The 22,515-nt window shown below is 47.7% G+C and overlaps 1 protein-coding gene across 2 annotated transcripts in view; it reads left to right on the top strand.

The window, feature by feature from the left end:
- The first annotated feature begins 502 nt into the window (after positions 1-502).
- The window catches only part of MTOR (mechanistic target of rapamycin kinase), a 95,024-nt gene continuing 73,011 nt past the window's right edge, over positions 503-22,515 (top strand). For both annotated transcript variants that reach the window (XM_058161019.1, XM_058161020.1), the window contains exons 1-17: positions 503-641; positions 3,492-3,683; positions 5,487-5,595; positions 6,384-6,616; positions 7,213-7,413; positions 7,600-7,734; positions 8,778-9,053; positions 9,516-9,624; positions 11,363-11,549; positions 12,594-12,722; positions 13,653-13,897; positions 14,558-14,773; positions 16,073-16,278; positions 17,080-17,202; positions 19,004-19,093; positions 19,221-19,313; positions 21,649-21,783. In XM_058161019.1, the coding sequence (XP_058017002.1) occupies positions 3,564-3,683; positions 5,487-5,595; positions 6,384-6,616; positions 7,213-7,413; positions 7,600-7,734; positions 8,778-9,053; positions 9,516-9,624; positions 11,363-11,549; positions 12,594-12,722; positions 13,653-13,897; positions 14,558-14,773; positions 16,073-16,278; positions 17,080-17,202; positions 19,004-19,093; positions 19,221-19,313; positions 21,649-21,783 (2,607 nt within the window). In that variant the 5' untranslated portion in view covers positions 503-641; positions 3,492-3,563. The remainder of the gene's footprint in view (positions 642-3,491; positions 3,684-5,486; positions 5,596-6,383; positions 6,617-7,212; positions 7,414-7,599; positions 7,735-8,777; positions 9,054-9,515; positions 9,625-11,362; positions 11,550-12,593; positions 12,723-13,652; positions 13,898-14,557; positions 14,774-16,072; positions 16,279-17,079; positions 17,203-19,003; positions 19,094-19,220; positions 19,314-21,648; positions 21,784-22,515) is intronic.

Raw genomic sequence — 22,515 nt, forward strand, 5'->3', positions numbered from 1 at the left:
AGTATAAATAGTAAGGGAGGATTTACTAGTGATGCACGTTCCTTACACTTAGCTGAAGAAATGAATGTGTGTGGGGACAAATTATTTGTGTGCGCGTTGAATCTGGCAATTATGGTAAAAAGGTGGGGCGATCTGAAAAGCAAAAGGAAAGGGAGCCGCTCTGTGCCGCCCGGTCAACCATTGAGGTGCTTGAGAGACTTCCTGCGCACGCGCAATCGTAGCCCCGACTGCCATTTGGGCGGAAACATTGGCGGCGGAACCTCACTCGGCGTCCAACGCTTTTTTTTAATCCCGCTCTTGTTGGCCCGCTCCCGTATCAATTTTCTTATCCTCTTTCCTGATTGGGTCAATCTTTACGCCCTTCCCCTCCATCCCCCCCCGCGGTTGGACATTGGAAGACGAGGAGAACGGGAGTAACTTCCTGTCATTGCTCTCTCCCGCCTTTCTAATTGGCTGCGCCCTTGTCCGTCTTCGGGTGCCGGCTAAGGGGATTGGCTGGATTCGCCGGCGATCCAGAAAGGGCGGAATTAAAAAAAAAAAAAAGAAGTGGAGGCAAGAAAAAGGATGGCGGAGCCGAGCGGGCCGCGAAGAAGGAAGATGGAGGAGTGAGGCGGAGGAGCCGGTGGAGGATAGGCCTCGACGTGAGTGTCAGGAATCCCGCTCGGCGCCCTTGAGGGCTTTGAAAAACGCCGCTCCGCCGCTTCTGAGGCGGATTTTGGAGCGGCGGCGGCGGCGACCTCTTCGCTTCTCCCCTCAGACAGTTGCCCCGCCCACTCCCCAGGCCCCGCCCACTGGTTCTTCAACCCCCCTTCGTCTCTCCTGATAGGCCCCTCCCACTTATTAGGCGCCGCCCCTCCCCATTTGAACGGCACCCCCTCAGTCATGGGGCTCCTCCCAGCCCCCCAAGATTTCCCAGCTCTGGTGCGGGGGGGGGGAAACAGGGTCATTATATGTGTGTGTATGGAAGTGTGTGTGTGTGTGTGTGTCATTTCTAGGCCAGCTCCGCCTGCTCAAGTTTCTAGTCCTTCCTGAGGTAGGTTTGCAGAGGCCACCAAGGAACTCCCGCTTTTAGGGCGCTTGGTTGGGGCTGCCAGATGTTGAAGGCCTTTCAGCAGCTGCCCAATATGGGGACATTTATTTATTTATTATTTATTTATTTATTTGTCAAACATAACAATATATATATATAAGCATAAGCATGCAATAACTATATTAATTGGATATAAAGAAAGGAAACACGCCCCTTATAGACCTCTTAGGAATGGGGTGAGGTCAATAGTAGAGAGTGTTTGGTTAAAGCAGGGATGTCCAAACTTGGCCCCTTGAAGAATGGGGGACTTCAACTCCCAAAATTCCCCAGCCAGCATGAGCTATAAATATGGGTAAGTTGCTGGCTGGGGAATTCTGGGAGTTGAAGTCCCCCATTCTTCAAGGGGCCAAGTTTGGACATCCCTGGGTTAAAGCTTTGGGGATTTTGGGAAGAGACCACAGAGTCAGGTAGTGCATTCCAGGCATTAACAGCTCTGTTACTGAAGTCATATTTTCTGCAATCAAGATTGGAGCGGTTCACATTAAGCTTAAATCTGTTGTGTGCTCGTGTATTGTTGCAATTGAAGCTGAAGTTGTCTTCAACAGGAAGGGCATTGTAACAGATTATTCTATGAGTTAAACTCAGGTCATGTTGAAGGCGGCGGAGTTCTAAGTTTTCTAAACCCAGGATTTAAAGTCTGGTGGCATAAGGTATTTTGTTGTGATCAGAGGAGTGGAGAACTCTTCTTGTAAAATATTTCTGGACCACTCAATTGTATTAATGTGCGAAATTAGGTGTGGGTTCCAGACTGTCGAGCTGTATTCGAGAATTGGTCTAGCAAATGTTTTGTATGCTCTGAAATTAGTAGTGTAGTGTTTTTGGAAAAGAAGCTACGCAAGATTAGGTTTACTAAAGCCTTTTTGGCGATGTAGTTGCAATGGGCTTTGGCACTTAGATCGTTTGATATGAAAACTCCAAGGTCTTTGACGGACATGCCGAGAATGGCCACATCTGGAGTTTGCAGGTTCCCACGGAAGATTATTCCACTGTGGAATAATCCCAGCTCAAGGCTGATGACAAAACAGTTTCCTCTGGAAACAAAACAGGGAAAAAAGGAGAATTAATAGAAAAATAGGATAAATCAAGAAAGCATGGAAGTTTAAGGGAGAATAAAAATGGAATTTAAATAGATTAAGATTAAAACTTCCAAGAGATGAGAATATATAAGTATAAGCATGACACTTTTTTTGAAATAAGAGAAATGTTTGCTCCTCTTTACTTTTTTTTTTAAATGAAACTTAAGAATAATAACCTTAAAACTTTCATTGGTAAAGAAATGGTTGATATTGATGTTATGTAGACGGGCAGAATTGATAGAAACATAAGATGCATTGTTTGTAAAGCAAGGAACTTTAAAGAAAAACAAAAAGGGGATTAATATAGATTAAGATTGAAATACCAGAGATGAGAGTTAATGCAAATAAGAGATTTTTTTTTTGAAACAATGAATGTTAGCCTGTATCGTTTTTTTCTTCTTTGTTGTTTCTGTTTTGCTTTTTATATGATTAAGAATAATGATTTTGAAAATGTTTATTGAAATGTAATGATATTATAGATGTTGATGTTATTTAAATGGGAATATAGGGTTCTAATATAGACGGAAGAGATAAGAAAGGGGGCAAAAAAAAAGGGGGATAGAGTTAAATTCAGGACAGAGGGTTAGACTAGAATTTCTTTTTTATATTAGAGATATGCAAATAGTGAAATTAAAAAGGTGGGGAAGGGAAATATATTGATAAAATATACAAGAGAGTGGGGGGAAACTGAATTGGATTTGATTATGTACTTGGCTGATATTTTGTTCAAAAAACATATTGTATGTGGTTTTTTTTTAAAAAAATTAAAAAAAATCCCACCCAAAAAAACAAAAACCAGTTTCCTCCAGTACAGGTAGTCCTCAACTTAAAATGGTTCATTTAGTGACTGTTCAACGGCACAAAAAGGCGACTTACAACCGTTTTTTTCACAGTTAACGACCAAAATTCAGACGCTTGGCAACCGAGTCATATTTATGACCGTTGCTGTGTCCCGAGGTCACGTGACACCCCCCCCCCCACGTCCTTTGCGACCTTCTGACGAGCAAAATCAATGGGGAAGCCAGATTCACTTAACATCCTTGCTTCTAATTTACCCACTGCAGCGATTCACTTAAACAACTGTGGCAAGAAAGGTCGTAAAACCGAGGGGGCAAAACTCACTTAAGAAATGTTTCACTTTAACGACAGAAAATTTGGGCTCAGACGTGGGACGCAAGTCCGTCCTTCCTTCCTTCCTTCCTTCCTTCCTTCCTTCCTTCCTTCCTTCCTTCCTTCCTTCCTTCAGTACTAGCACTGATGATGTTACCTGTACTGTGGAGGAGATAAGGTTGACTTGAATCTTTCTCTTATCTTCTCCTTCCTAGGTTGCTTCCGGATAAGATTTGGCTGCGTCTGCTTCTCCCCCATCGGAAAAACCGGGAACACTCAATGCCACCATGTCTGGGACGGTCATTATCCTCCAGCAATTTGCTGGTGGCCTCAAGAGCCGTAATGAAGAGACCCGGGCGAAGGCGGCAAAGGATTTGCAGCATTACGTCACCATGGAACTCCGAGAGGTGAGCTGGGAAGACCCTTCGTAGCACGGACGATGTTACCTAGATTGGATAGTGAAACATCTGTAAGAAAACCACCAGGCTCAGAGAGCACTGAGGGCTCCTCATGTCAATCCTGAGCTACAGGATTTCCTGCCTGCCTGCCTGCCTGCCTTCCTTCCTGCCTGCCTGCCTGCCTGCCTTCCTGCCTGCCTGCCTGCCTGCCTGCCTGCCTGCCTGCCTGCCTTCCTTCCTTCCTTCCTGCCTGCCTGCCTGCCTGCCTGCCTGCCTTCCTTTCTGCCTTCCTTCCTGCCTGCCTGCCTGCCTGCCTGCCTTCCTTCCTTCCTTCCTTCCTTCCTTCCTGCTGCCTGCCTTCCTACCTGCCTTCCTTTCTTCCTTCCTTCCTTCCTTCCTGCCTGCCTGCCTGCCTTCCTTCCTGCCTGCCTGCCTTTCTGCCTGCCTGTCTGCCTTTCTGCCTGCCTGCCTTCCTGCCTGCCTTCCTGCCTGCCTGCCTTTCTGCCTGCCTGCCTGCCTGCCTGCCTGCCTGCCTGCCTTCCTGCCTGCCTGCCTTCCTGCCTGCCTGCCTGCCTTTCTGCCTGCCTGCCTTTCTGCCTGCCTGCCTTCCTTCCTTCCTGCCTGCCTTCCTTCCTGCCTGCCTGCCTGCCTGTTTTCCTGCCTGCCTGCCTTTCTGCCTGCCTGCCTTCCTGCCTGCCTGCCTTCCTTCCTTCCTGCCTGCCTTCCTTCCTGCCTGCCTGCCTGCCTTTCTGCCTGCCTGCCTTTCTGCCTGCCTGCCTTTCTGCCTGCCTGCCTTCCTTCCTTCCTGCCTGCCTTCCTTCCTGCCTGCCTGCCTGCCTTCCTGCCTGCCTGCCTGCCTGCCTGCCTTTCTGCCTGCCTGCCTTCCTGCCTGCCTGCCTTCCTTCCTGCCTGCCTGCCTTCCTTCCTGCCTGCCTTCCTTCCTGCCTGCCTGCCTGCCTTCCTGCCTGCCTGCCTGCCTTTCTGCCTGCCTTCCTTCCTGCCTGCCTGCCTTCCTTCCTTCCTGCCTGCCTACCTTTGGTACTAGCACTGATGATGTTACCTAGATTGGGTAATAAAACGTAAGAAAACCACCAGGGTCAGAAAGCACCAAGAACTCCTCATGTCAACCCAATTTCATTTCCTTCCTCCCTCCCCCCCTCCCTCCCTCCGGGACGAACTGCTGTGGTAGTTCTGTGCTTCCCAAAGCACTGATGTGGTAATGAAAAGGGCCGGAATAGCTCAGGCTGTAAGGAGCCTGTTATTAGAACACAGTACCCTGCAATTACCGCAGGTTCAAGCCCGGCCCAAGGTTGACTCAGCCTTCCATCCTTTATAAGGTAGGTAAAATGAGGACCCAGATTGTTGGGGGGGCAATAAGTTGACTTTGTAAATATACAAATAGAATGAGACTATTGCCTTATACACTGTAAGCCGCCCTGAGTCTTCGGAGAAGCGCGGGGTATAAATGTAAACAAAACAAAAAAAAAAGAAACGTCTGCAAGAAAACCACCAAGCTCAGAGAGCACCGATGTCTCCTCATGTCTACCCTGAGCTACAAATATTCTCCTTTATTAGGCCCTTTATAGTGTGACTGTGGGACAGGGAGGTGATCCACACTTGGACCTTGAAGCTCATTTTCTGCTCTGAACTTTGCTTTCTTCGACGGAAGCAAACAAGAACCTTTTTCCTCACCTCTCTTTTTGAGTTACAATCAGGCATATTTCTTACGTGTTTTGTTTCATCCTTTTCCATTAAGGTTTGATAAAAGGTTTTGGGTAATTCGCACCCTCTTTTTTCCCCCCTCTTGCACAGATGAGCCAAGAAGAATCCACACGTTTTTACGATCAGCTGAACCATCACATCTTCGAGTTGGTCTCTAGTTCAGATGCAAATGAAAGGAAAGGAGGCATTTTGGCAATAGGTGAGCAGCCAGATAGATTCATCTTCTTTTAAAGACCCCATAATCCCTTGCATAGGGGTGGAGTCCGGGCATCTGAATGGAGCTGAGTGTTTTACTGGCCCCAATGCGGAGTTATATTCAAGCAGATATATATTTTTCATTGTGCCCGGAGAGAAAAATATCTGCCTCTACCTAGGATCGAACTCACAGCCTCCTGATTGTGAGGCGAGAGCTCCACCTCTAGGCCACCGCACCACTCAGTAGCCAGATGGATTGCCTAAAGAATATTGGTGGAGAGATCTGTGCCACTTGTTTGTGAAGTGTCCCCAAAAAGTAGCAGGAATACAGTGTAGTCCTCGTCTTACAACAATTCATTTAGTGACGGTTCAGAGTTGCAATGGCATTGAAAAAAAGTGACTTACGGCCATTTTTCGCACTTACGACTGTTGTGGCATCCCCATGGTCATGATTTACGTTCAAATGCTTGGCAACTATCGCTAACATAGTGTAAGCCGCCCTGAGTCTTCGGAGAAGGGCAGGATATAAATGCAAATTAAAAAAACAAACAAACTGGTTCATATTTATGACAGTTGTATTGTCCTGGTGTCATGTGACCATCTTTTGCGACCTACTGACAAACAAAGTCAATGGGGAAGCGAGATTCTCGCTTACCTTCATAAATTCTGGGCTCAATTGCGGTCGTAAGTTGAGGACTACCTGTATCCTGTTTCCTCCGATGAATTACCCACATTCGTCCTTTAGCAGCTCTGACACTTTTAAGTGTTTGCTGGTGTTTTTCTCTTCCTCAGCAAGCCTCATTGGTGTGGAGGGAGGCAATGCCACGCGCATCGGCAGGTTCGCCAACTACCTAAGGAACCTTCTTCCATCCAATGACCCTGTTGTCATGGAGATGGCCTCCAAAGCCATTGGGCGTCTTGCGATGGCCGGTGATACCTTCACCGCAGAATATGTGGAATTTGAAGTGAAACGGGCTCTGGAGTGGCTGGGCGCAGACAGGAACGAAGGACGGAGACATGCAGCGGTAAGAATAGCTATGGTTCAAGCTGCCTAGGAGATTTTGACATTCGGTGACTTATTTCTGAGACATACACTGACTTCATTCCTTTTAATTCCTCCCATATCCACCGTGAAGTCGCAAATGGATGTTTTTTAAAAGATGTTGATTCATCGTTAACACTTATATATATAACTAATGTGTAATACCGATGTATGTGGGATATTGTTGGCTCCGTGGCTAAGACGCTGAACTTGTCGATCGAAAGGCCGGCAGTTCAGCGGTTCGAATCCCTAGTGCCGCGTAACGGGGTGAGCTCCCGTGACTTGTCCCAGCTTCTGCCAACCTAGCAGTTCGAAAGCACGTAAAAAATGCAAGTAGAAAAACAGGGACCACCTTTGGTGGGAAGGGAACAGCGTTCCGTGGGCCTTTGGCGTTGAGTCACGCCGGCCACATGACCACGGAGACGTCTTCGGACAGCGCTGGCTCTTCGGCTTTGAAACGGAGATGAGCACTGCCCTCTAGAGTTGGGAACAACCAGCACATATGTGCGAGGGGAACCTTTACCTTTAATACTGATGTATAAAGCTGCTGTTATTGGTAATCTCTTTTTCTTTGCCCAGGTCTTGGTTTTGCGAGAGTTGGCCATCAGTGTTCCCACGTTCTTCTTCCAGCAAGTGCAGCCATTTTTTGACAACATCTTTGTCGCTGTGTGGGATCCAAAGCAGGCCATCCGGGAAGGAGCCGTTTCAGCTTTACGAGCTTGTCTTATCTTGACCACTCAACGCGAGTCCAAAGAGATGCAGAAGCCGCAGTGGTACCGAGTAAGGAAGGGGCATTTGGGGTTTTTTCTTCCCGAAGCCATAAACCCATTAGGTCGGTTGAAGTAGTGGGAAGGATTTAGAATCTGAGGCTTTTGAAGATACGTGGTATTATCCTAGATCCCATCAAGCACAACTATTTTGAGAGGTTAATATTCGGTTCTAAGCAATTAGTCCATGTTGTTTCAGCAAACCTATGAGGAAGCTGAGAAGGGCTTTGATGAGTCTGTGGCGAAAGAAAAGGGTGTGAACCGAGACGACCGAATTCACGGTGCCTTACTGATCCTCAACGAGCTGGTGCGGATTAGCAGCATGGAAGGAGAGGTGAGTCCCTCAGTTGAAGAGGGGGGCATGTCGCTGTAAGACGTTCCTGTCCTTCAGCATGGATTAAAAACCTTGAAAAAAATAGTGACTCGGACAGCAAATGGGAAGTTTTTCAGCGTAGAGTTCCATGAGCTGCAGAAAGATACGTGATTAGGGGCCTCTGGTGGCTCAGCAGACTAAGTCTGTCTGTTATTAACACAACTGCTTGCAATTACTGCAAGTTCAAGCCCCACCAGGCCCAAGGTTGACTCAGCCTTCCATCCTTTATAAGGTAGGTAAAATGAGGACCCAGATTGTTGGGGGGGCAATAAGTTGACTTTGTATATAATATACAAATGAATGAAGACTATTGCTTGACACTGTGTAAGCCGCCCTGAGTCTTCGGAGAAGGGCGGGATATAAATGCAAATTAAAAATTTTTTTTTAAAAAAAATTAGATACGTGCTTCTAAAAAGATAATGGTAAAGATTCACCTCGCACATATGTGCTAGTCGTTCCCGACTCTGGGGGGGGTGCTCTCTCTGTTTCAAAGCCGAAGAGCCAGCGCTGTCCGAAGACGTTTCCGTGGTCACGTGGCCGGCGTGACTCAACACCAAAGGTGCACGGAACGCTGTGACCTTCCCACCAAAGTGGTCCCTATTTTTTTTACTTGCATTTTTTGTTTACGTGCTTTCAAACTGCTAGGTTGGCAGAAGCCGGGACAAGTCACGGGAGCTCACCCCGTTATGCGGTGCTAGGGATTCGAACCGCTGAACTGCCGACCTTTCAATCCACAAGCTCAGCCTCTTAGCCTCTGAGCCACCACGTCCCTATATGTGCTTCTACACCATCATTGTTCCTGTATGCTAAAATAAATTTTTGCCCAACAGAATTGGAACAGCTGCTGCCATTAAAGGCTACAAACGGATGAGATAAGCAGTTGCTTTGATTCCACAAGGCTGCCCTTCTCTACTTCCAATCCTGAGGCACCAGCCCGCCCCACTGCTCGTTTGCACCCCTTCCCACCGCCCAATCTTAACCCTCTTCTTCCTCTTCCCATTTAGCGCCTCAGGGAAGAGATGGAAGAAATCACCCAGCAGCAGCTGGTGCATGACAAATACTGCAAGGATCTTTTGGGCTTCGGCACCAAGCCCCGTCACGTCACCCCTTTCTCCAGCTTCCAGTCGGTACAGCCCCAACAGTGCAACGCCTTGATCGGACTTCTGGGCTACAGCCCCCACTCAGGAATCCTGGGATTTGGGGCGTTACCGGTCCCAGCCAAGTCAACTTTGGTAGAGAGCCGTTGCTGCCGAGAGTTAATGGAGGAGAAGTTTGACCAGGTGAATTTTCCCCCTTCTCAATTGCAAGTGCTTTTGAAGAGCATCTAGAAAAGCCCTGATCATTTGGGGGGGTTTTTTGAGGCAGACCAAAGGTGCCAATCCAGATAACAGGAGAAACTCCTTTGAAAACTGATTTTTTTTGACAACTATTTCTTGCTGGTGTGTAAAAAGAAAACAAAAGTGCGTTTTTGTGTTTGGATAAGGAAATGTTATTGATGGCAGATTCTCCCTTATGAAAAGAATTGCGCAAGAACTGTGCTTACCTGATTTAACATCTTTTTGGGTATCTTCTGTAAAAAGACCTTTTTATTTGTTTATTTTAAAAGAGAAAACGCTTGAGAAAGCTTCTCCTTTGGTCTGCCTCCCTGCTTCCAAGCTTTCCTATCTGTCCCCAGCTGAGATTTGAAGTGTTGTTTTTGGGGGTGCTGCCTCAGCTATTAATGGAACCCTTTCGCTTTTCAGGTGTGCTATTGGGTCCTGAAGTGCCGAAGCAGCAAGAATACTTTGATTCAAATGACTGTCCTCAGCTTATTGCCACGGCTGGCTGCTTTCCGCCCTTCCGCTTTCACAGGTAAAGAGCAGGGATGGAGGTTGGTACTTGGGAATGAGACACCAGAAAGATTTCATTTATTTTTGCTAATTGTTTCTTTTCTGTGGAGGATATATAGAACTATGTGCCTTTTTTCTCTCTCTGTGTCTCCAACCTTGGCAACTTTAAGGCTTGCGCACTTCAACACCCAGAGTTCCTCAGCCAGCTTTGCTCTGAATTTCGCTGGCTTGGCTGGCTGAGGAACTCTGGGAGTTGAAGTCCGCAAGCCTTAAAGTCGCCGAGGTTGGAGACCCCTGATGTAGAGCCTAGTGCATTCAACTGGGTGGCATGTCACTAAGCAGTTGAAAGAATTTTGAGGGTCCATTGTGCCAGCACCCAAGAGCCGTGATGGCCCAGTGGTTAGAATACAGTATTGCTGGCTAATTCTGCCCACAACCAGGTGTTCAATCTTCACTGACTCAAGGTCGACTCGGCTTTCCATCCTTCCCAGGTTGGTAAAATGAGGACCCAGATTGTTAGGGGGCAGTACATTGACTCTGTAAACGGCTTAGAATGGGCTGTCAAGCACTGTGAAGCGGTATATAAGTGCTATTGCTATTTCTAATTAGTTTAATTCAGGAAGCCATTAAACACGTCCTGCTCCAGATTCTTACAATCTTAGAGGAATGACCTCTTGAACACATGTGTTCTGACCTAGGCTTCCTGAGAAAGCATATATCACAATCTGAGTCCCAAAAACCTCTTTTATTGAGACGGCTGTGAATAATAATAATAATAATAATAATAATAATAATAATAATAATAATAATAATAATAATAATAATAATAATAATAATAATAATAATAATATTATTTTAATTTTTATACCGCCCTTCTCCCGAAGGACTCAGGGCGGTTAACAACCAGATAAAATAACAATAACATACAATACAATAAAACCAAAATTAAAAAACTTATTCAATTTAGGCAATAATTTAAAATACAATACATAAAATAAAACCCAATTTAAAATCCCATTTAAAATTTAAAATTATGGTCATTCACAGCCCATAATGATTCACAAACAGTCCGACAGATGTCTGCTTGAGTTGACACAGTCTTTCGGGGTAATGTGGATAAGCGCCCCCCTTTATCTCCCTTGAAACGCTGCCAGAGACCTAACTGTCCATTAGTTTTGCAAGGCCAAACGGAGCACAGAGTCGAGAGGAGCTTCTCAGAGCTTGAATTGACTATATGAACTAATTGCCTTCCTGCAAAGGCTCACCTCAGTTTGCTCCTCTTTTATGTCTTATGGGAGGGGCCAATCATCTCCAAGCCTTACTCCCGAGTCGCCCTTTTTTTTCTTAATTGTTTTGCCTTCTGGCAGCTCTGGGCATGCACACACTGGGAAAAGGCTCACGTTGTCCTTCTGCCTCGCTGATGTCAGATTTCGGAGGCTCTGGAGGCAGCACCTAACTCCCAGATGGCCGTGGCCCTCTCTCTGCCTCCGATGCAGAGCCCTCATCAGAACCTTCCCCAGACTCCAGGACTGGCCCACGTTTTTTCCCAACCTCCTCGCTGTCCAAATCTGCTGCCAGCTCTGCTGGCCGCTGTTGGGCCACAACAGCATGCGAACTGTGTCCCGTTCCTCCTAATTATCTTGCTGATACTCTGCATTTTTTTTTGAGCACGTTTGAATCCTCTGAATTAGCAATCTGTGTTTTCTTAACAAAAGTGTGTGATTTTTATTCTTCCTCCTCCGTTGCTGTTGGGTGACCAGCTGACCACTATCTTCCTGACACTATGAGCCACGTCTTGAGCTGCGTGAAGAAGGAAAAAGAGCGAACGGCTGCTTTTCAAGCCCTGGGTTTGCTCTCTGTGGCTGTGCGGTCAGAGTTCCAGGTTTACCTGCCCAAGGTTCTTGAAATTATCAAAGGTGCCCTTCCGTTGAAGGATTTTACCCACAAGTAAGTGAGGGTTTCCAGACATTGTGAGTTTTTCAGGATTAGGCATCCCGTTTTAGTGGGAACGACAGCCCTCTGACCTTTGAAACAATTCCCAATTCTTGAGCGTTGATGGTTAATTAACACAAATGGATGTTCACTCTCATTTTGGACTAAGTTGAAAGTCATCAAAAAGAGATTCCGCAAGAGCTTTAAGGCTCTCTCCAGCCCAGAGCCCCCTGCCCCAAATAGCTACTTCCTACATCAGGTCTGTTGTGACCCAGGCCCAAGTAGGTAGTAGTAGATGCACTCAGTTCAAAAACAAACAGACTTTATTAGAACAGCTGAGAATTAACTCATTCTCAGTTTAGTCCAAACTAAATGAAAGCAAATTCTTCATAACACAATTCTTCAGTCTTATCACCAACCTTGGTCTAATTAGGCAAACTGCCAAAGGCTTTTCTTGGCAAAAGTTCAGAAGCAGAAGACGCCGACAAGAAATAAATGCAGCAAGACAAGGAGCAAGTCTACCAATGTTGTTTTCCGACAAAGAGCCCAAACGCCGTTGCTGGTCTTTTAAGCCTTATGGGAGGGGCCAATCATCTCTTGGCCCTACTCCCGAGTCGTCCTCTTGGCTTGAGCTGCTCTTGCCTTCTGGCAGCTCTTCTCATGAGTGCATTAGGAACAGGCTCCTCCTGTTCCTCTGCTTCACTACTGTCAGCCTCTGGAGGCTCTGGAGTCCGCACTTCACTCCCAGATGGCCCTGGCCCCATCTCTGCCTCCGACACAGAGCCCTCATCCGGGCCTTCCCCAGCCTCCAGGACTGGCCCATGTTCTTCCTCAGCCTCATCACTGTCCAACTCCGCTGCCAGTTTCACAGGCTGCTGGCGGACCACAGCACGGTCTTTGGGTGTTGAAGCTCATGAGGTCACAGTCCCAGCTATTTTTTCCACCCATGTCACCTGTAAACTTCCTGTCAGGTGGGGGTGAGAATTGTTCTATGGCTAAGTTGCCGTTGTGTATGAAAAATTTGGCTTGCTTAAAGGAATGTAATCCATGCCTCCTTAGGAGACAGAAATCTGTGCAGGTGGACGCCACTGTTTTTACCTGCATCAGCATGCTGGCACGAGCAATGGGTCCCTCTATTCAGCAAGACATCAAGGAACTTCTGGAGCCCATGTTGGCTGTGGGGCTGAGGTAGGTCTTGCATTCACTTCAGCACCCTCCTAGTCTTCGGCGTCGGGCCTGCATTTAGCTCTCTGAATCGCCAGACATTGTTATACATTCACGATAGCTGAAAGCAGCCTCATGTTCAGTTATGTAACAAAAAGTGTGAGCAGCTGCTTAGTTGACTTTTTCTCGGGGGTTTGCTTTAGTACCTAGAAAACACTTGAGATTTGAAGCCTGGGAATTGGGTTTTCTTCACAGGCCTTGGACCAAAATCCACTGCGTGTACCCTCCCTGCTGAAATAATAAGATGATCTTATTATCATCTTATTATTAAAAATGAAATTCTGGTGCCCGCATATACACATACATGCATACGCATACACCTATAGGAGCATAGCGGTGCAGGGGTTAAAATGCGGTAGTACAGGGTATGTGTGCTGACTGCCGGCTGCCAGCAGTTTGGCAGTTCGAATCTCACCAGGCTCAAAGTTGACTTAACCTTCCATCCTTCTGATGTTGGTAAAATGAGGGCCCAGATTGTTGGGGGCAAGAGGCTGACTCCGTAAACTGCTTAGAGAGGGCTTGAAAAGCACTGTGAAGCGGTATACAAGTCTACGTGCTGAGCAGCAGACTAGTTTGCAGCTTTAGCACAGACTCAGAGCTGCAGAGCTAAGCCACGCCCAGGCTCCTTGCTGTCTCCTTCCTAGTTGCTCACACAGCGAATACTGTTTCAGTTTCCAAACAGCCCTCAACACTCACACACTTAAGAGGACGCTCGCCAGATGGATGCTGGTAGGCAGAGGCAGATTTTTTTCTTCTTCTTATTTTCTTCCCCAAAAACTAAGGTGCGTCTTATACTCTGAAAAATACAGTAATACAATATCTAGGTAAGGGTCTGGCAAGGATCGCAAGCGCCAACTCACAGTTTACCAACGGGCCTCTGTATCTTGTCCTCAGCCCTGCCCTGACAGCTGTCCTGTACGACCTGAGCCGCCAGATCCCACAGCTGAAAAAAGAGATCCAGGATGGGTTGCTGAAGATGCTTTCTCTTGTGCTGATGCATCGCCCGCTGCGTCACCCGGGCATGCCGAAAGGACTCGCCCACCAGCTGGCTTCTCCCAGCCTCACCAACATTCCCGAGGCCAACGACGTGGCCAGCATCACACTCGCCCTCCGCACCCTGGGCAGCTTCGAGTTTGAAGGTAAGCGCGTGGGAGAAGGAGGCAAAGGGACACCCGACGGAGAAAGCCCGAGTGTTGTGACCCAGGCCCAAGTAGGTAGCAACAAACTCAGTCCCTGGAAAAATAAACTTTATCCAAACAGCTGGGAATTACTTCATTCCCAGCGTCGTTCAATTCAAAGTAAAACAAATGCTTCCCAACACAAATTCCTAAGTTATCTCACAAACCTTAGTCCAATTAGGCAAACTGCCAAAGGCCCTTCCTGGCAAACGTCCAGAAGCCACAAAAACAGAGACATACATGAAACAGAAGACGCAGCTACAACGTTGTTTTCCGGCAAAGCTGAAATGCCGTTGCTGGTCTGTTATTAAGCCTTATGGGAGAGGCCAATCATCTCCTGGCCTTACTCCCGAGTGGTCCTTTTTGCTTGAGCTGCTCTTGCCTTCTGGCAGCTCTTCTCATGCGTGCATTAGGAACAGGCTCCTCCTGCTCCTCTGCTTCACTACTATCAGTCTCTGGAGGCTCTGGAGTCCCCACCTCACTTCCCGATGGCCCTGGCCTCACCTCAGCCTCATCGCTGTCTGACTCTGTTGCCAGCTCCGCAGGCTGCTGATGGACCACAACACTGGGTAAGAGAGCCGCGCAAAACTCCCCGTTTTCCTTTGCCCGCTTTTCCGTTAGGTCATTCGTTGACTCAGTTCGTCCGGCACTGTGCGGATCACTTCCTCAACAGCGAGCACAAGGAGGTGCGCATGGAAGCCGCCAGGACCTGTTCCCGCTTACTCACGCCTTCCATTCACCTGATCAGCGGTCACGCCCACGTGGTCAGCCAGACGGCGGTCCAGGTGGTGGCCGATGTCCTCAGCAAGCTCTTGGTGGTTGGGATCACAGACCCCGGTAAGCATCAGGAACCAGGGAGAAGGGTGCTTCCGGGCACGGGATGTTACCTCTCGCTTGGATTACTGTAATGCTCTCTACATGGGGCTCCCCTTGAGGTGCGCTCGGAGGCTTCAGTTAGTCCAGAATGCAGCTGCGCGGGTTATAGAGGGAGCTACACGTAGCTCCCATGTAACACCGATCCTGCGCAGGCTGCACTGGCTGCCTGTGGCTTTCCGAGTGCACTTTAAGGTGTTGGTTATGACCTTTAAAGCGCTCCATGGCTTAGGACCTGGGTACTTACGGGACCGCCTGCTGCTACCACACGCCTCCCACCGACCCGTACGCTCCCATAGAGAGGGACTTCTCAGGGTGCCGTCCGCCAAACAATGCCGGCTGGCGGCCCCCAGGGGAAGGGCCTTCTCTGTGGGGGCGCCCACACTCTGGAATGAGCTTCCCCCGGGTCTACGTCAAATACCTGACCTTCGGACATTTCGTCGCGAACTAAAAACACATCTCTTTATCCGCGCGGGGCTGGCTTAAATTAGTTTTAATGGGAAATTTTATTAATTTTTAAATGGGGTTTTTTAGTATGGAAATTTTTAATCTTAGGCTAATTTAAATAAGTTTTTTAAATGGTATTTTAATCTGTATATTGTATTGTTTTATTTTGCCTGTACACCGCCCTGAGTCCTTCGGGAGAAGGGCGGTATAAAAATCAAATAAATAAATAAATAAATAAATAAACCGCTTGGTGGTATCTTCCTGGGGAAGCGGGATGCCTTTCTAGGAGAATTTGGGTCCGAACTTTATTTCTTGCTATCTGCAATGAAGGTAACTTAGCAGCTGATGATGAGAAATAACTTCCAGCTGCCTGAAGAGCACCTGATGCAGGTAGTCCTCAACTTACAACCGTTCGTTTAGTGGCCAGTCGAAGTTACCACCGCCCTGGAAAAAGTGACTTATGGTGGTCACCCTTACAGCACCCCACTGGTCACCTGATCAGAATTCAAAACACTTGGCAACTGACTCGTATTTATGACGGTTGCAGAGTCCCCTTTTGTGACCTTCTGACAATAATCCCAACTCAACGGGGGAGCCAGGTTCACATTCAACCACTCTGGCAAGGGAGGTCATAAAATGGGATAAAACCCTTGCTTTGCTTAGCAACAGGAATTTTGGCCTCGGTTGTGGCCGTAAGTCAAGGACTACTTGCAGAGGGTGCTGGATCAAGCCAAGGTTCGGTGGACTTGATCACGTTGCTTGCTCCCTGCTTGGGCTTTTTCCCAAGCATCTGCTGTATAAATTTGCCCTCTCCAGACCCTGACATACGGTACTGCGTGCTGGCATCCTTGGACGAGCGCTTCGATGCACACCTGGCCCAGGCAGAGAACTTGCAAGCACTTTTCGTTGCTCTGAACGACCAGGTGTTTGAAATCCGTGAGCTGGCCATCTGCACCGTGGGCCGGCTCAGCAGCATGAACCCGGCTTTTGTCATGCCATTCCTCCGGAAAATGCTAATTCAGGTAATGGTATCGGCTGAGGCAGGGGTCTGCAAACTTGGCTCCTTTAAGACTTGTGGACTTCAACTCCCAGAGGAACTCTGGGAATTGAAGTCCACAAGTCTTAAAGGAGCCAAGTTTACAGACCCCTGGGTGAGGTATCGAGCCAAACCCTCTCTTCACCCTGGCAATGCCCCAAAATGTCATTTAATTGTAGCTCAGAGATGGATGGGACTGTTTTGGCTTTTATTTTTTGCCTTTGTAAACAGGCTAACAGCGCCGACGTTTATAGGTTTTCAGAAGTTCCCCCTTCTTTTTTATTTCATATTTCTTAACCACCCTTGGAGATTCTTTCTGCCCTGAAGCCAAAATTATAGAGAAGGGGAGGCAATTCTGAGTGGATACATTAATATCCGCTAATGATGGATGGGTGGCACAGGGGTCAGAAATGCAGCATCACAGGCTGATTCTGCCCACTGCCAGGAGTTCAATCCTCACTGGCTCAAGGATGACTCAGCCTTCCGTCCTTCCGAGGTTGGTAAAACGAAGACCCGGATTGTTGGGGGCGATAGACTGGCTCTGTAAACCGCTTAAAGGGGGCTGCCAAGCACTGTGAAGCGGTATATAAGTCTAACGGCTACTGCTAATGCGAGTACATCAGTAGTGATAAGTTAAGAGGTATAGAAAATTCAGAGGAGCATTTTTTGGCCCTTTGAGGACTAAGGACGTCAAATTCATACAAATCGGCCTTTCACGTCTGAGCTGAATTTTTGTTCTCCCCTTCTCTTGCTATTAACCTGGAACCATCCGCCTTCTCCCTTCCAGATCCTGACCGAGCTGGAACACAGTGGCGTGGGCAGGATCAAAGAACAGAGTGCCAGGATGTTGGGACACTTAGTATCCAATGCCCCCCGGCTCATTCGCCCCTATATGGAACCCATCCTCAAGGTAAGGCGGCCGTGGAGTACGGGGGTGACTTTCTGAATCCCCAAATGCATCCCTTCGTTACTGCAACGTCCTTGTTCTGACCTAGGCGTTCCCAAATCACGAAGCAGACTCCTGATCCCAACCAAAACCCCCTTTTTTTATTAAAGTTAACTGTGAATTTCTCTCATTCACATCCAGCAAAGTCTTTCAAGGGTGAGTTTACACTCACAGACCTTATCTGGCTTGGAGAGTTTTGATATCTTCAAAACTTGGCAAGGAGTCTCGGAGAGTCACGAACCAATTAAGCGAACTAATTGTCTCCTGCAAACTCCACTCCCCTTTCGCTTCTCTTTTATTCCCTCCATTCATTGTCCGCCCGTGGCCTTACTCCCAAGTCGACGCTTGTTCTTCAGCTGTTCCCTTCGTATGGCAACTCTGCGCATGCGCACACTGGGAACAGGCTCCAGCTGTTCATCTGCCTCACTGATGTCTGACTCCGAAGGCAGCTGATAACTGTCGGACGGCCCTGGCCCCCTCTCTGTCTCCGACGCAGAGCCCTCATCAGAGCCTTCCCCAGACTCCAGGACTGACCCATGTTCCTCCCCAACTTCCTCACTGTCTGAATCTGCTGCCAGCTCTGCTGGCCGCTGGCGGGCCACAACAGTCCTTCCCTTTGCCCTCCAGAGTCATCAGCCTCCAGTGTCTCTCTTCTGCCAGCCCCTGTTGTGTCCCACTCCTCCGCTGACGGCCGGGTCAGGGAAATCCGAATCAGGCGTGCCTCTGCAGCTCTGCCAAAGTCCTAGCAAAGTCCTCAAGGCAGGCAGGAGACCAGGAAGTGACTTCAGCAAGATATGTTTAGACTGCCTGACTCAGAGAATGCCAGAAAGCAGATCCTTTATATAGGCCATGGGGTGTGGCTCTATGACTCAGCACTTATCCAGGCCTGCCCCTCCCTTCCTTCTGTTGCCTCCGCCTATCAAGTCTTCTGACGCGAGGGTCACTCCAGTCGGCAGCTGTTGGCAATTGACCTCCCTCAGGCTCACATGCTGTGGAGGAGGGGGAGGGGTCTAGTTGCTCCGTTTGCCTGGGCATGGAGCCAGGGCTGGGGGCTGGAGGCACTTCTTCTTCCTCAGCCTGTCTGGGCATGGAGCCAGGGCTGGGGCCGGGAGGCATACTAGGACATTCCTCCGAGTTCGGAAGCGGATAAGAAGGCCCCGGCTGTGGTGAGATCGGACGAGACACAACAGCCCCCATGTTGAAAGACAGATGGATTTAATGACTGCATCCCATCTCTTTCCTACCGAGGGGAGAGCTTCAAATGTCCTTTCCTCAAGGGGATGAGAAAGAAATGTGTACAAGTAGCCCCCGACTTAACAACGGTTCGTTTAGTGACCGTTCAAAGTTAACCAACGGCACTGAAGAACTGTGACTTCTGACCGTTTTTCACACTTACAACCGTCTGCAGCATTCTCGTGGTCCCCTGATCAAAATTCAGATGTTTGGCAACCGACTCGTATTTATGACGGGTTGCAGTGTCCCGGGGGGGGGGGTGGTCACGTAATCCCCTTTAGCGACCCTCTTGACAAGCACAGTCAATGGGGAAGCCAGATTCATTTAACAACCAGGTTACTAACTTAACAGCGGGAACGATTCATTTAACAACCGGGGCAAGAAAGGACGTAAGCTGGGGCAAAACTCACTTAACCAACGTCACACTTAACGAGAGAACTTTTGGGCTCCATTGTAGTAGTAAGGAGGATCTGTAAGTTATGTGATCCTTTTGGCTTGTCATTTTTGCCTTGTTTTCTGCGCCCTTCGACAGGCGTTGATCGTGAAGCTAAAAGACCCAGACCCTGATCCAAACCCCGGTGTGATCAATAATGTCTTGGCTACCATCGGTGAACTGGCCCAGGTAAGTTGTGCCGGTCCTCTTTCGGCCGCCGCCGCAAGAAGTGAGTCTTTTACCCTTTTGCGTTCCGGACTTTGCTGTTTTTCATATCTGGATTTCCCTTTCTCCCCCCCCTCCCTCCCCAAAATAGGTGAGTGGGCTGGAAATGAGAAAGTGGGTGGATGAGCTTTTCATCATCATCATGGACATGCTCCAGGACTCCTCCTTGCTCGCCAAAAGACAGGTGAGTGGCCTGCAGAGGTGATGATTCGGTCCACCTCTGTTCTGTCCCCCCTTCGCCTCCGTCCGAGCGATGGCTTAATTAGCCGGCAACTATCAGCTCTGGCAGCAAACTAGCGAGCGTCTGCCAAGTGCCTCTGTTATCTCCCTCGATACCGATGAGTCAACAAACAGTACTTCAGCTTTAGTCAAGCAGTTGATTTTGCCTGCTACAAAGAGGCATAGCAGCCCTTGCTACTTTTATATCCTGTGGGGTGTGGCTCCATGACTCAGCACTTCCTAGGCCTGCCCCACCCCTGCTTCTGTTGTTCCCGCTTCTCCTGCCTATGAAACCTAGGGTCCAGCCAGGCCTGATTGCCATCAGCTGAATCTGGAGGCATGGCGGGGGGGGGGGGAGAGTCAGGGGACGGAGGCCTCGTTATCTCTTCCACCTGGCCTGCCTCTGGCTCCTGGAACTGAGCCAGGGAAGCCGGTGCTCCCGAAGTAAGTCCTGATGGCCCTTGCCCCTCACTTTCCAAGTCACTTTCTGGAAGGGGGCCCGGCTCGGGGGGCGCAGACATAACAACCTCTTGAACCTGAGAAATTGTCCCCCACACACACTTTTTTTATGCCAGGGATGATCTGCTCTGCTTATGAGCCCCCCTTGAGTTTGAAGGGGAGTTCAAGGCTGATTCTCTCTCCCTGGGCTGAATAACGGAGTTGGAAGGGACCTTGGAGGTCTTCTAGTCCACCTCCCTGCTCAAATAGAAGACCTATACCATTTCAAACAGATGGTTATCCAATCTCTTTTCAAAAACCACAACTTCTGGAGGCGAGCCATTCCACAGGTTAATTCTTCTCACTTGTCAGGAAATTTCTCCTTAGTTCTAGATTGCTTCTCTCCTCGGTTAGCGTCCAACCGTTGTTTCTCGCCTTGCCTTTTGAAGCTTTGGAGAACAGCTTGACTCCCTCTCCTTTGTGGCAGCCCCTCAAATATTGGAACACTGCTGTCATGTCACCCTGTGAGAATCAAAAAACATAGCCTATTGATCTATTAGGTTCAGTAAGTCCTATGGATGATGGCAGGCCCCAGGAGAAAAAAAATATGAACCAAAGTTTTCAGCTAGGATAGTTTCAAAATGTAGCAGAACTATTTGTAATCCTACTGAGCCGTGGCTAACCGTGAAACATGTTTTTTTGCAAAGTATGCACTTGTATGGATAGGTTTATACAGGAAGAATGAAACTGTTGGAAACAAGGAACCGAAAGTAATGTACACAGGTGTTTATGGAAAGTGACAGCTAGTGAAATTGTGAAGTGTGCATGTGGTTAGAAGATGATTATGAAGGATAGGCTTAGAGATCTGCTTGGAGCCCTTTGATTTATAGCAATCCATGTAGGACGTGCTATATATATCATTGGACCCCATTGCAATGGCTTGTTAATGCAAGTGTATTACTGCTATTATATCTTTTATATCTATTCGTTTCTTACGTTCCAGATCATTAGAAACAATAAACCACTGGTCTTAAGAATTATTGCTTGCGTTGTTGTCTTTGTTTCCCATTGGCATTTTCCTAATGACAACCCCTAGTCCTCCTTTACATTAAACTAGACATACCCAGTTCCTGCCACCGTTCTTCATCTGTCTTAGCCACGTTGTTGCCCTCTTGAAATGGGCCACATTGCTGTTCCCCTGTTGTGAATGTTCTTAAATCGGGTTCTGTTTTGCATTGTTCGCTTTTTTTAAAAAATTAAACTACTTTTGTGAAGAAATAAAATTGGCGTCTGCTAGAGAAACCTGCCATGCTGTTTGCTTCGGTTCTGGCCCCTTTAGTCAATGCGGCCAAACAGTTGGCAAGCTACATATTTTTTGGAGTATAAGACGCACCTTAGTTTTTGGGGAGGAAAATAAGAAAAAAGCTGATTGGCAGGTGGATCGGCCTCCCGGAATACCCCCAGTCAGCTGTTCCCAGAGGTGAATTTTAACAACAGGTTCCTTGGTTGTGAGCTCCGTGCCTTGCTTTTTTTTGCTTTTTTTCTGCCTCTGAAACTCTGTTTAAGAAAAAAAAAAACTGCCTCTGAAAGCCTCCAAAACTGAGCTTCCGAAAAAAAGCCTCTGAAGCTCTGTTTAAGGGCCTCTTTTCTGAAGCTCTGTTTGGGGGCTTTTTTTCTGAAGCTTCTTTCAGCCTCTGAAACCTCCGTTTGAGAATCTGCATGGGCTACATTCAGAGTATAAGACGCACCCAGATTTTCACCCTCTTTTTTGGGTGGAAAAAGGTGCGTCTTATATTCCAAAAAATACGGTATTTAGATGGGGGCTGTAATTCTGTTTTCTTTTTGTGGTGGGTCTTTCCCAGGTGGCTTTATGGACCCTGGGGCAGCTGGTAGCCAGCACTGGCTATGTGGTGGAACCCTATAGGAAATATCCGACTCTCCTGGAGGTGCTGCTGAATTTCTTGAAAACGGAGCAGAACCAGGGTACCCGAAGAGAGGTAGGCCTCTTTGCTCCCTCTGCATCACCCGGCTGAGAGGGGAGGAGGAGCTTTGGGGAAAAATTCCCTCGAATGTGTCGAAACGAAGACGAATTTGCTTTATCCCTCTTTTTTTTTTAATTGAAAAAGTTTTAACAAACAAAAACATTTTTTCCCCTTTCCCCCCCACTCCCCCCCCCCCGCAAAACCCCCTTCCCTCCTCCCTTCACCACCACCACCCCCGGCTTCCCGGGTCAATCACAAGGTATTGTTATACATAAACCAAACATAGAGTAACATTTTCCCTTCTAATCCAATTAACCTCATCCAAATCTTTTTATTTCCTAACCCCCCCCCATTATATAAAATAATACATCCTAATTATTCAAAGGCAATCTGATATCTCTTAATCTGATATCTGTTTTGTAAATAATCCATTTTTTCCATTCAGTTAAATATCTTTCCTGCGTATTGTCTTTCAAAAAGGCTGAGATTTTAGCCATCTCAGCCAAGTTAGTAACTTTCAATATCCATTCTTCTATTGTAGGTAACTCTTTTTTCTTCCAATATTGTCCAATCAACAGCCTTGCTGCTGTTATTAAGTTCAAAATCAATTTAATCTCAGTCACTGTACAATCCGTTATAATTCCCAAAAGGAAAAATTGCGGCAGGAACTCTATCTTCTTCTTCAGGACATTTTGAATAGTCCACCAAATTCTTATCCAAAAGGCCTTGATTTTCTTACAAATCCAC

This window comes from Ahaetulla prasina, chromosome 18 (genome assembly GCF_028640845.1).
Source record: "Ahaetulla prasina isolate Xishuangbanna chromosome 18, ASM2864084v1, whole genome shotgun sequence".
NCBI lineage: Eukaryota > Metazoa > Chordata > Lepidosauria > Squamata > Colubridae > Ahaetulla > Ahaetulla prasina.